The following is a 13,276-nucleotide window of genomic DNA, read 5'->3' as shown; positions in this document are numbered from 1 at the left end:
TGCATTACAGTCACACATTCAATTGATTGAATATGTAAACTTCCAACACAAAGGAGAACTGCAAAAACTGATCTTAAATTAAGAGTCTGAAAATGTGTGTATTTCCCCTTAATTTTATGACCTAAAAACAGAGTCAGTATATTGGCCTTTAAAGTAAGATAATCAGATACTATGCATTTGAAATAAGATAGTGGAGTTTTTATTTTAAGTGTAAGTCCTCTTATTTCAAATTCCCTGCCATTACTTACCTGCTCAAATCAAGGAAAAAATATACCTTTTCCAAGAAAAAAATTGATTTGTGTTGCAATTTTTGCAGTGAGAGCACACATTTTTCAGAATGTTGAAGGACTGTGAACATGAAGTTTAAATCATGGCAGAAATCCAGCATTTTTCCAGTCGCATTTTCCCTCAAGCCTGGTGAGGTGTTAAAAACTACATATTAATGTATGGTCTTTTCTGGGAGACAACTTTTGTGGGAACCTGAGCTGGTCCTCACACATAGATACGTTTCCGAAGAAGATCCATAAGACCAATTCCTGTGCAACTCAAAAGGTACAAACACAGTAAAGGTCAAGACTGGAACAACTAGACCAGGTGAGATACCGCCAGGCCTGACTTTGCCTCTATCCAACACCTGTAGGCTACCAGTAAGCTCTCTGTCAACCTTTGATTAACAGACTTTAGCTTTCAAATCAGTGCTACAAGGTGCTAATGACAAAATCGAGCCAAACCCAGAGCTAGTTTCTTTTTCCAGAAATCATGCTCTGATTTAGAAATCATTCTAAATCTAGATAAGCCACTTTTTCTGAAAAGAAGTGCATTTGTTCTTGAACTAAAGGAGATAAAAGAGACATTTTACCAATGGAGCAAGACATTTTAGATTTAGAATAAGAAAATACAATTACATTGTCTTATTTCAAGTACATACTGTATTATTGAATTATCTTATTTTAGGAGTAAAAATACTCATTCCATTGCCAAACTATCTCATTTACCTACACAAAAAAGGGTAAATGGACTTAATTTAAGAAAAATTAACTTATCTCTAGATCATTTTTCCAGTGTGAACACCTGTCAGCCAGGGTAGTATCATACTTTGATGGAAACAAATCCAACTGTTGTACCTATGCAAATGACCTTTACCCTTTTTATTTGTGAAAATAAAATAAAAGAATGGCTGCATCTACACACTTGTACCCACTGCTCATGTTCCTGTCGTATTTCATTTTAACTGTACATATTTTTTTTTCTTAAGTACCACACATTGTTTGGACTGCTTATTAAAACGTGAGCTATGGAAAACAAAAGTCAGATGCCTTGTTTGTAAATGAAGTGATTCTAATTTTGATTCGTGTAACAGGCTTGATGACATTCAGTAATCTCCTTTGCAAGGAAGACCTGGTAAGATGTTTCCTGCCTAGGATCCCAAAGCTTTTGGCATGCTGCTTAAACGTTCCACTCTAATTGTAAATCCCTTTATTGTCCTACGATGGGGAAATTCACTCTCTGCATTTGACCCATCTCCTCGGGGAGCAGTGGGCTGCCATTGTGTGGCGCCCGGGGAGCAGTGTGGGGTTAAGGGTTTTGCTCAGTAACCCAGAGTGCCGGCAGTGGGGATTGTGCTGTTAATTGGAACCTTCTCAGTGGACAACCGTACTGCTCTAACCACTGGGCCAACACTTCTCAATTGCAGTGAAGAATGGTTCTGCTAAATACTAACTCATACAAAAATGAGTACAAATGAATGATAGAAATGTGCTTTTCAGACTTACAATTTTAAAATACAGATGAAATAAAACAAGTTTCATAATTTCCCTTCCACTGTATAAATATGTGTTACCTTTTGTGGTTCTCTCACATGCAATACCAAGGAAAGACATTAAAGTTGGTGGTGGTAATGTAAGAAAAATACAATTAGGGTTTTTCACTGCACTGCAGAGAGATAATTCTGCAACATTTTAATTTAGCCTTTTGGATTTGAATAATACAGTAGTATTATCTAAAGAAACACAATGAGGGCTATGCTTTGTCCAACCTAAAGCCTGGTTTTACCGCAGCCAGGTAGGGTGAGAGTGGTCCTGAAAGATGGTCTGTATAAGCTGAGCTGTGAACCTCTCTACACTGCAAAAACAATCTAGAAATATGTAAAAATGTCTTAAATTCAGTGTATTAACAAATAAAAATGGTATAGGTCATTCGCATAGGTGCAAAAGTTGGATTTGTTTCCATCAAAGTATAATACTACAGGTTTTCTCGCTGGAAAATGTATCTATAAATAAGTAAAATTATCTTAAATTAAGTGTATTTAGCCTTATTTCCAATGGAATGAGTATTTTTAATCTTAGAATAACATAAGATAATATGCGCTTTAAATAAGATGATGCAATTGTTTTTTCTTATTTTAAATGTAAAATGTCTTGTTCCATATGCAAAGTGTCTCACTTACCTCCTTAATTCAAGAAAAAATGCACTTATTTAACAAGAAAATTAAGTATTTATATTTCATTTTTTGCAGTGTATTTCATCATTGCATAAAAAACACACTTTTTTACCATCTAAATTAATTTTAATGGAACCAACACACAGTTTAAGCTGAAAGTACAATCTTTAATATATTACCTGGAGGAAAAGGGAATGGATAAGGTCGTATAGTGATAACATTCACTAAAACAGAAACTAATGCTTTGTTTAGCCTAAGCCACATTTACATTGTTGTTGTCTGAGTAATTATACTTAAACTCTTCAGAGATCTCCATCCCATACTTCCTGACCAGAAACACAGGCATACACTTTGATTGATACAAAAGTAGAGCATCACGATTCTGCTAAATGTGCACACATGCACTCAGAGAAATGAACCAATGCAGAGTTTATTTTTAAGCAAATAAATCTATTAGATTTTGTTTAAATTCTAACATTCTTACATTTTATTTATTGAAATTAACTATATTCTATATAATTATGTTAATTTTAAAATATATTTAATATAATTACTTAATACATATTAACATGGTTTAAATAATCAATTTGTTTACACACAATTTAGATGAAGTGAAATCAGGAAATCAGGACATTACACCCTTATGTTCCCACCGGACGCCATCTTCATTCCTCAGGTGTGGTGCTTCAGCGTCAATGGTGAGTAATCTTGAGTCATCCTGTTTCTACTTACATATATCTTATATACACATATTGTTTGTGAAGTCATATTACATTATCAATTCATTGGTGATTAAATCATCGTGTTTTGAATTTAAGCTGTTTTATCTTTAGGCCTATAAATACTCCTACAAGGAGCTTCATTTCATACAGAACAATACAGAACAGTAAACTACTCCTCATGTTTTGCATGGGTAAATAGAGCACCACATGGGCCCTTATGTACCACAGTCATAATTACTTGTTCCTTCTCCATGTGTGTGGTTCAATTTTGAAATGCGCACAGCCTACCTCTTCCTCGTCGTGTGTGGACCTTCTATTGAAAGCCGGGTGGTTCAAAAACACGTTTTGCATAATTTCTTCAACTTTTAATTTGTCAGACATGACAGGTTGAGACTGTGGCCGTTTCTCAACATGTGTACTTGTGCTTTCTCATGCGCAGGTGTACTCGAAAAACGTCACCAGCCTAAGCCCTAGTACTGCTCCAATTCACAAGAACAGCAGCCCGAGAACGGACAAAGTCCCCAGATGTTGTTCTTGCCCCTCCCTCTTTACTGAGTATGCATCAGAGCAGACTTGTCCGTTCTGGAGATTGACAGCTGTCCCAGCATGCACCGCTGCAGCAGCAGCTTTCAATGGGGCGCTAACAGAGCTCAGAGAATTAAGTTAAAAGTTCTCTTTTCTGTTGCTGTTGTTCAATAAAAGTATGTTTTAAAAGTACATATAATAAAAGTATATATAAGTATATATAATAAAAGTGTAATATAATAAAAGTACGTTCATTAGTGTCCAAAACACATGTTAGTCAAGTATTGCCTGCGTGTCAGAAGTCAGGTGTTTTAAACGACTTGGCTTTCCATATCTATCTGTGCACTCATGTCAACTTTTGTCACTTTCCAGGCATTACCCATCAGGCATAGCAACCTGCCTGTGATTGGCTACTTTTCAGGAAATCCCGCATCTTGACTTGAGGCGTTACCAAAGTAACCAGTGTAAACTTTCTTCCTGTTTCCAGCTGACGTTGGAGCTAGCAGAATCTATAAGGCTATTTGAGCGTAACTATTTTTTAGGTGTCTTATAACCCGGATACCCTACAGCCAATCAGGATCCAGTATATTTAAAGTTATATTTAATGAGTTTGCTTACCAACTTCCAGTTCTTAAAGTGAAACGATTAGCCGGAAGTGGCTTTAGTAGTAGGAAGGAGAGTACAGCATCAAGAGGTAGGATTTCCTGAAAAGTAGCCAATCACAGACAACTTACTTTATCCGGTGGGTAACTCCTTCAAAGTGACAATAGTTGACGTGAGCGCACAGAAACAGGTCAACATGCAAGTAAGAAAGAATCCACAGGTGCTTAAAACGCAAATCACAGAAAGGAGCATGCCCTCATGGTTGTGATTTCAGGCCTCATACTATTAAATCTGTGCTCAATCAAAATGTGCATGGATAGTAGTTTACATGGGTTATTTTTAAAATAAACAGCTCGTATATATATCTATTACACATTTGGACTTTTGGCAGAATTTGGACCCAATATGAGATAAAGATTCTTATACTATTACTTACTGTTTTGTGAAATATCATTAAAAAAGCTCATTAATTACTGCTTGTGTCAATAAAAAAGGTAAATATTTTACATTATATGTGCTATTACTTAATATATCTCTGTGATAATAGAGAAAGAATTAAAAATATGAAATAAAGATGTGATAAATATTTGCTTTATTCTTTTGCAATATAAGACTATTCCGTGATATTAAATGAAAAATACAAAGAATAAATACAAAGCAGAGCTTGAAGAGCCAGGAAGCTGTGAAGTTGGATACAACAGAAAGGATTTTGTCAAACTAAATTTCACTGATTGATCTGTAGTTGGACAGTGGTACTAACACTAAATGGGAGTCTTTTTGTAGCCTTGCACCATCAGGATGGCCAAGATCACTTCTTTTCATCTGACGCCTGGCCGTTGATCAGGCCAGACTCCCAGAGCTGCCACAGAGGAGCCTTCTGACCTCCAGCTCTGTGAACCTTTACCTCCTGCTAAGAGATAAGACAGAAAAAAGACAAGAGTTTAGCTAAGCTGTTGCTTCTTTTCAATTTGACATCTGATCTACTGGTTCTTAAGTAAGCAATCTTAAAAAAATAGAATTTGTTTAAAGTCTGCTCTTTTTTACTGCACATGAAAGTAGCACAAAATAAAATTTTAGGATAGAAAAAGAAAAACAGATCAAGAAATTAATGCTCGATTTTGCTTTCAGGTATATTCCAGATGTTTACCTGCCCCTCCCCGGATATCTTCTGGTCTTTTTTAGAAGGTGGTGGCCAAAGTCTCTCCAGTTTGCCCCTAGACTGCTTAACATCTAAAGGAACAATCAAATAAAACATTTAAGACAGTATAACTTAAAATTTGTCAAAAAATATACTAAAAGTCTTTACTTGCAATGTTTACGACCTGTTCAGCCATTTTGAATAACATAATTATTTTTGGGGACAATTTTATAATGGATTTCCTGTTTGTTTTAAAAGTTTATTAATTAATTTGTAACACATAGAACATTTTAAAGACAATAATATGAGATGTTTTTCACATTTTCTTGCTTACCATTTATTCAGTCCACCTTTAAGACGAAGAAGGTTTGAAATATAAGTGCCGGAGAAAAAAGTCCCAGCTTAAACTTTTAAATAACTCAAAGAAAAACATAACATTCCCTATGAGAGGTGATTAAAATCCACTCTGTCTATATTGGGTGAACACTAATAAACCAATTTTTTCCAAAATAACAGATTTTTTTCTCAGTATAAGTCATTTTAATCAAGAGCTTTACTTTTTTTTTTAAACAATAAAAGCAATCGAGGCAAACACTATTTGCTTATTGGTTCTTATTTTAGAACCAAACTATTTGAGATATTAAGTAGACATTTGGGAAAAACATGAGAAAGCTAATTACAGGCTTAACTTTTAGCCAAATAAAAAAATTAAATATCTGTAGTGAAATTAGAATATCAATTTCCCAAAACTGTACTCTGATTTGTTTAATCCATACAGGAGTTGTGATTATGCCCCAAAACTCCTTGGACTCCTTTATATTTCATGCTCATGAATGCAGTCATTGCTTTATAATAAAAAATGTGTGAAATATAAAATTGAGAAAAAATATATAGAGGCCTTCATTTCTATTATAGTTTTAAAAATAAAATGAAATATGATAACTTAAAATCCTATCTTTATTTTTTTTATCATAATATAATTTACATAAAGCCGTATATAATTAAACAATGTGATATCATATATGGGTAATCAAGTCTACTATGGACAAATTTGCTAAGTTCAAACACAAAGGGAGAATGTTAATAATCACTTATTTCGTCATTTGTATGGTTCTAACTTTCTCTCAGGTATATCTAAAATATTACACCACAAGTGACAACAATGACAAGATGATAACTTGGTTAAAATCTTTTTTATCTTATTTCTTCTTAGTTCTTTGCGCATAAAAAAATATTGGAACCAGTCAATGGAACTCAATTAAACAAACTGTTGTGATTCCTTGGAGGTTTATTAGATTCACTCTATATTTAGAAACTGACCAAAAAAAAATGACTTAAAATTTGTAAAATAACATGTGTTGTCAGACATCTACTAGGTGGCTATCGCTTAAAAACAAAGCAAAAAAAACAGAAAAAAGGTACCTGTCACTTACCTGTCTCACAACTACAGACTGAGATAAAGCTAAAGCTTGTTGCTAAAATAATCGCCCTTGACCGTGACAAGAGGACACCAAGTTTACAGCCATTAGAAAACACTAATAGATTGTTGAGGGAAATCCATTTGAGAACGAAAAGGTTTAAAGATTGGGATGCAGAACAAACAACAATCTGTTTGATTCTTAATTGAGCAAATTAAAACCAATTTTTTTTTTCTAGTATAACTTTTGCATTGCTAAATGTTTTATTGAAACACATTATGGTGATGCAGACTAACCTGATTTGAGTGTTTTTGTATATCGATGCTTTTCTTCATCATCACTGTTCTGTTTGTCCTCTCCATACAGAGTGCATCGTTGTCTGCGCAGTTCTTCTTCTCTTTCCTTAGCCTCTCGAATGTCCTTCTCTACCTCAGGCTGCAGGGCCATGGCTGGGCGCAATTTGAAGAAGGGGTTTTGTCTGAGAATGGGGGATCCTTGTCTTTCCTTTGTTTTAGCCCTACTCTCCAAGAAAGAAATGGGCGATTCGTTATTTATCGAGTCCATGCTCCTGTGCAGTCGCAAGTGTTTGTCTTGTATTGAGTAAGGTGATAAGCGGGTTTTGTCGCGAGAACCACCGGTAGGACTCTTCGATCTTACGGTTTCTGGACTTTTTTCTCTTTCAATGGTGGCAGAGTTGCACAGCCTGAGGGAATGTGCTCTTGAGACAGTACAAGTCTTGAGGCAAAATGTCTCAAGGCTACGTGTGCGTTCCAGAACGGACGGATAAACGTGACTTTTTGTTGCTGAAGTAGGGAGCTTCCTATTCCTCGTTGGACCTTCTGTGTTGACCTGTTGGAAAGCCTCAAAGAGGAGTTTTGTCTCCTTCAACTGGCGGGCCTCCCCTTTGCAGTACTCCCCGGGAATCTTACCCTGGTTGACCAGCACCAATTCTCTTTGAATATCCTGACTTATTTCTTTCTGCATCTTCTTTTCAGAAAATTGCCACTGACTTGGTTGTATGGTACAAGCCTTTGTAAGGAGTGATTCCAGAGAAACATCTGTCTTGAATGGAATTTCTAATACATCTGGATTATCAGCCAGGTTGAAAACACCACCAGCCCTTTGCAAATTTTGTTTAGCTCGGGCTGCTTCCTGGATCTGTTTTTCCATTGAGGTTTCAGCAGCTGAAAAGCGATGTCCAGTAGAAATTAACGGAATTCCACTGGATATTTCCCGAGAGGAGTGAAGTGGTAAAGCTGAAGGAAACAAGATTTCACTGTAATAATCCAAACATTCCTCTTCATCTTTTTTGTTAATCTGATTGTCCTCTGGCATTCCTGGCTGTGTCAGGTAGAGAACATTTTCAGTTTGAACATGTTCTCTGCCATTGTTTTCATTCTCTGAAAGATTTGTCTTCCCCTCCTCCCCCTTTGTTTCACCCTCCTCTTCCTCTTCTTCGGGTGACTCCCTCATTTCTCCAACGCCCTTTTCCTCCATCTCAGAACTAAAGCTACCTTCTTCCTCAGCTTTTGCCAAATTGATCATATCCTGCCTTGTATTCGGGATGTCATCATGTCGTTGTTGCACCATTTGCAGACGTTGAAGCAGCTGCTCTCCATGTTGGATGTCAGTAGCAATCCTTCGGTTCTCATCCACCTGTTCAACCTTTTCTTCTGAATCTTTCCTGACATTCAGCTCAGATCTTGTAGGATTGCTCTCCAAAGATCTAATTCCAACATCTTCCAAAGTTTTACCACCCATCTCTGCAGGGAAGCTGTTGGTTCTTTCTTCCATCCTGTTTTTGGAAAATCCACATAGTTCGGATGGCTCCAAAGATTGTGAATCATTGCTTTTATTGCAATCGGGCATTGTGTTTGATAGCTTGAAGTCTCTCTCATCAATGCAAGAAATGTCCTTGTAAGTTTTGTCAAACTCTGTCTCCAGATTTGTCTTATCCTCAGAGATTTCCTCCTCATTTGAACATATTTGTTCTGTAAATTCGCCTCCTTCTGAGTCATAGTTTTCTTCTTCTTTACACAGTTTCGGACCATCTAGCTCTTTGTCTGATTCTTCATCTCCTGAAGTGCTATTCTGCTCTGCTTTTCCAGTCTTTTCATAGCATCCCTCCATCAAAAAATCTGAGCCATCTATGGGTGTTTGGTCTTGACAATCTGTTGGAGAACAGAGCATGTCATTGGAAAGCAATGTGTTATCCATAAACTCCATTGAGGACTGTGTTGCACTTGTTATCTCTTCGTCCAGCTCGTTCCGTGCTGCCATTAAACACTTCTCACCATGGTGCCTGTCTAAGCTCCAGGGATTAGTGTTAGCTTTTGTGGCGTCAGCTGCTCCACTTGGTAGGGTCATGCCAGAATCAGATGTTGCATATGTGCTTCCCTCTGTTGGTGACAAAAGAGCCTTGCATGGCAGAGGGAAAGAGGGCTGGATAAACACATCATCTGGCCCTTCATCATCCATCAAGTTGTAGTAACTTTTGATCTGTGCAGCAGCAGTAACAGCAAATCCATCTTGTGAGTTCTTAGAGGTTTCTGAGGAATTCTCTGTATGGTCTGTCATGTCTTCAGAGTCCCTTTTTACACAGAGACCACCATGCTGGGAAAGAGCAGCTGAGTTTTATCTTTTAGTGATAATTCAGAGTGGACTGATCAGTTATTGATCAGTTCTTCCCTTTGTAGGTCCTTTAAGCTTCAATAAAAGACCAACAGAAAGTGTTACTAAGGTCAACAAATCAATCCAAGGCAACAGTATCCTTAAGAATTACATCTATAACTAGATATATCTGTTTTCTTACTGTTTGACATTATTTCAGTCAAAACCTTTCCTTTTTTCAGGTGAGTTAAGATTATTTATAACACCTGTACCCCAGTATGAGCTTAATTTGAGATGTATTACTTAAACCTTTTATGTCAATATTCAGCATTTGGTGTGTATCAATGCTATTTGGGGGCTAATCTTTAAAGTGAAATCCATCATTGAATTAGTCAACAAATCCGACATGACCCTTACCATATTAGACATATTTTTGGTTCTCTGATGTAGGATTTAATCTAGAGGGGGAATGTAGCGCAATGTGCTGGTCTAAAGTAGGCTGCTATTAAATGCTGTTTATATATATATACTGTATATATATAAAGATTCTGTTTCTCTTAATAACCTGCCAGTCCTACCGGGCCATAACCAGGAAAAACATCAGTATCTATTAAACAAGCAATACCTAGTTTAAGGTGCATATAATAAAAAGATATCCATCATCTGTTATTCATTCTGGTTCAGCTTCAGGCTGCTTCAATGACGCTGTAGCCACCACTGTGTCCTAGTCCTCTAAGTTGTGCTGATAAAGGAAAAGAGTAATCGGCTTTCCTCCGTCTGTTTGAACAGAGGAAAGCTATGTGTTCAATGTCTGCCTGGCTGGCTCGCCACTCAGGCTCTTGGATTAGCTTTGTTGATTCATTTTAGTGGAGCAAGTAAATGGACGCAGTGGCAGCCGATCTAATGACACACATTTTCACATTGACACATTATGAATCATTGTACATCTTCTCTCACTGCCTGTTTTTATTAGATCTTAAATCACGCTGGTGTCCCAGGACATATATGGTTTCCAAAGGTGCAGATTATAACCAGTTGGTCTATATTTACACCTGGATTCAAGGATTTAAGACCAGCCACACACTGGATTATCTGCAGTAGTGCCTTCTCATAGCACACCAAGCTCTACCAGCACGACATTAATGCACTTTAACGAGCTTAACTTGTTTAGTACGCTTTACTTTTAAGGAACATTTAGATGAGATTTTATGAAGCCTTTGTGGGTGTAATTTAAACAATTAGATTTCAGGAACTGTTTTAATTTTAACACTTAGCATTTCAGAAATTATGTGTGTTTATTTCAACATTTGGATACTAGGTGAATAGAATATAATCACTTTTGAGTGAGAGAACAGACATACGTAAATAAATAAATAAGATAATTGATTAATTAATAATTAAATGGAAAAGAAGGGGGGAACAAACAAAATGTTGATGCAAAAGGAAAAACACATCATCAGAAATTAGTTATTTAAACTATTCAGAGTTCAGGAGAATACAAATGGTGCATTTCTAAAGGCTCACAATGATTAAACCAGAATATTCATTCCTACATTATAAACCCAAATTCCTGAAAGTCTTGATTCTCAAATAATATTTTATCATTATGGTGAGTTAACCTGTCCTGTTTTGGAGCTGGTCATGATCAAATAGAAACCCACACTAATATATGCACATAAACTATCGGTTCTGATTTAGCTTGAAAAAAAAAAAGTGTTTAATGCCTTAATAATTATACATAATACAACTTTTAGCATGGTTGTATCAAAGGCTACGTCATCAAACTCCTGCCTTTGTTTTTGACATAAAAAGCAAGCATAACATACAAATAAAGACATAAAATATTATACATTAAGTACATTTTAAAGAAAGAGACCCACCTCACAGAGCTGCGGTCATCGCCTGTCTGTGGTAGGACTTACCACGATGGAAATATGAATGGTCAAGCTTATCTTCTTAGCAGCTGTAACCTCTTGTCCTCTGTACCATGTGCACAAACAAAATCCTCTTCTTTGAGAGGCAGATCAATTAAAACAACCAATAAAAAGAGTAAAGTTTATGATCTACAATTGTGCTTCTTTTAAACTTAACCTAGGTTTTGGAGATCACTTTATGATGGGACATCTTCACAAAACAGAATTTGTTATATGCTGTAATTTTCTCCTCCTTATCTCTGTGTCTTAATACACACACATTATCACACTTCTTGTGATAATGCATTTCACAAGAAATGGATTATCATTGATAATATACACAGTTTTACGGTTAGTAATCAGAACAAGAGCAGAAAGGGGCCACAAGCAAGAACTTCTGTTTGTTTAAATGGAGGCCCACATTGAAATGCAAAGACTGGTGTTACATGTACATAAGATTTTAGTTTGAAGGTATGTGTATATGTGTTTTGTAGGTTTATGTCATAGTTTATGTTTTATGTTGAGCTCTTTGATGTGAGCTCTTATAAATATTGATTCATTTGATGGTTTGTTTTTCACTTGCAAAAAAAAAAAAAAAAACAGAGCTTTGAAAAAAAATTCAAGCCCCAAAAAGCTGCAGTAATGAACAAGAAGTTCAAACATCATTATAACATTTAAAACCATTACATCAAATAATGAAAATACAAAAAAAAAAAGAAAATATAAATATAAAATTTTGAATTTGCTTTTAACTAAGATCATTTACTAAAGTTTCCTTTCTGGATTTTATATTTTCATAACAAATTCCTCATAACAAAATACACTTCTTGCTTCACTCCAAAGTTTAATATACACCTGTATAAAATCAGTTATAAAAATCAGGCTTCTTGGCGCCATTTTCAACACTAAATTATTTGTTTTTCAGCCAGAGAAGGGAGGGTTAGGATGTGCTCCATTGCATGGTGTCATCGCTTGGTAATGGATCCCGTCTTTAAAATGTGTCCCCTCCTGTCATGAATTTAAGACATTTGTCTTCATTTTTGAGCATCTGGCTCCTAAAATGATCACCAAAGACAATCTAGATTGGTTGCATTAGTATCTAGGAAGCTGTTCACATAAAAGTTGAAGGTTCTATGACTTGTTATCCTTATATGGTTATTCTAAATGTATTATGCAATACAGCAGCATGGATTAAAAAATGGACCAAACTAATAAGGGATTATTTAGCCTTGTCTTTATCTGTAAAAATCAAACTTACCTTAGCAGCTGCTTAGCTGTATTCGATAAAAAAGGTTAGCAGTTTAAACAAGCTGGTCTCAGTGTGGTTTGAAAAAGGCTTTCAACTCTTCTGAGCAGCAGCACTAAGGATTAATATGAAGTTCACATTTATATCATGTTCTTTATTTGTCCTATATTTATTGAATAATATGCTGCCATCAAAAGTTAGTTACAAGGTGTTCTTTTATAAAACAAAATAAACAATATAGGACCTGTTAACTAGTTTTATTGAAAAGATCAATGCAGTCCAACAAAGAGACAGAGTCAAAGTCAACTACATATTTTTCAATATCCTTCTCATTCCTGACTTTGCATATTTGTTCCTCCTTTATGTGGACTATTGTTTATATTCTGTTATAGAGCCATCCTTTATACTGGACAAGCACATTAATATTACATTGTTTTCAGAATTTGTTTTCTCTGTAGTGAGATCAGTTCTAAAGCATCAACTGATTCTGGAAATGTCAGTTATTTTGTCCTTAAGAAAAATATCTTACTTTTAGATTGTAATGTCCCAAAAAATTAAAACATGAAATAGGATACAGTAAGCAACATCCAAGTGTTGCATTCGATTTGCAGCTGAGGCAACATATCTTTCAATATATCTTTGTAAAAAGGCAGGAAAAAAT

General features: G+C 35.7%; 1 protein-coding gene across 3 annotated transcripts; it reads right to left on the bottom strand.

The window, feature by feature from the left end:
- Positions 1–4,912: 4,912 nt before the first annotated feature.
- On the bottom strand, positions 4,913–11,893 carry LOC107094083. Of its 3 annotated transcripts, XM_015389495.1 has the most exons (4): positions 11,337–11,893; positions 7,143–9,552; positions 5,438–5,520; positions 4,913–5,200 (listed from the first exon to the last, which is right to left on the bottom strand). In XM_015389495.1, exons 2-4 carry the CDS (start codon positions 9,421–9,423, stop codon positions 5,099–5,101), a joined length of 2,466 nt encoding a protein of 821 aa, XP_015244981.1. In that variant the 5' UTR covers positions 9,424–9,552; positions 11,337–11,893; the 3' UTR covers positions 4,913–5,098. The 3 variants fall into 3 exon arrangements, with proteins under 3 accessions (XP_015244981.1, XP_015244980.1, XP_015244982.1); XM_015389494.1 differs by lacking the exon at positions 11,337–11,893 and having other exon boundaries at positions 7,143–9,884; XM_015389496.1 differs by lacking the exon at positions 11,337–11,893 and having other exon boundaries at positions 4,913–5,197; positions 7,143–9,884.
- Positions 11,894–13,276: the final 1,383 nt, after the last annotated feature.

The sequence above is a fragment of the Cyprinodon variegatus genome, unplaced genomic scaffold, assembly GCF_000732505.1.
Source record: "Cyprinodon variegatus isolate N-32 unplaced genomic scaffold, C_variegatus-1.0 Scaffold462, whole genome shotgun sequence".
NCBI classification, from domain to species: domain Eukaryota; kingdom Metazoa; phylum Chordata; class Actinopteri; order Cyprinodontiformes; family Cyprinodontidae; genus Cyprinodon; species Cyprinodon variegatus.
The sequence above is the reverse complement of the archived record's forward strand: the minus strand, read 5'-3'. Positions and strand labels throughout refer to the sequence as shown.

Excerpts from the sequence above, each read along its gene's own strand:
- LOC107094083 (XM_015389495.1), bottom strand. The coding sequence starts at position 9,423 with ATGACAGACCATACAGAGAATTCCTCAGAAACCTCTAAGAACTCACAA. Across the intron at positions 5,521-7,142 it reads TACAAAAACACTCAAATCAG|ATGTTAAGCAGTCTAGGGGC; the intron begins GTTAGTCTGCAT and ends TTGTTCCTTTAG. Across the intron at positions 5,201-5,437 it reads AGATATCCGGGGAGGGGCAG|CAGGAGGTAAAGGTTCACAG; the intron begins GTAAACATCTGG and ends CTTATCTCTTAG.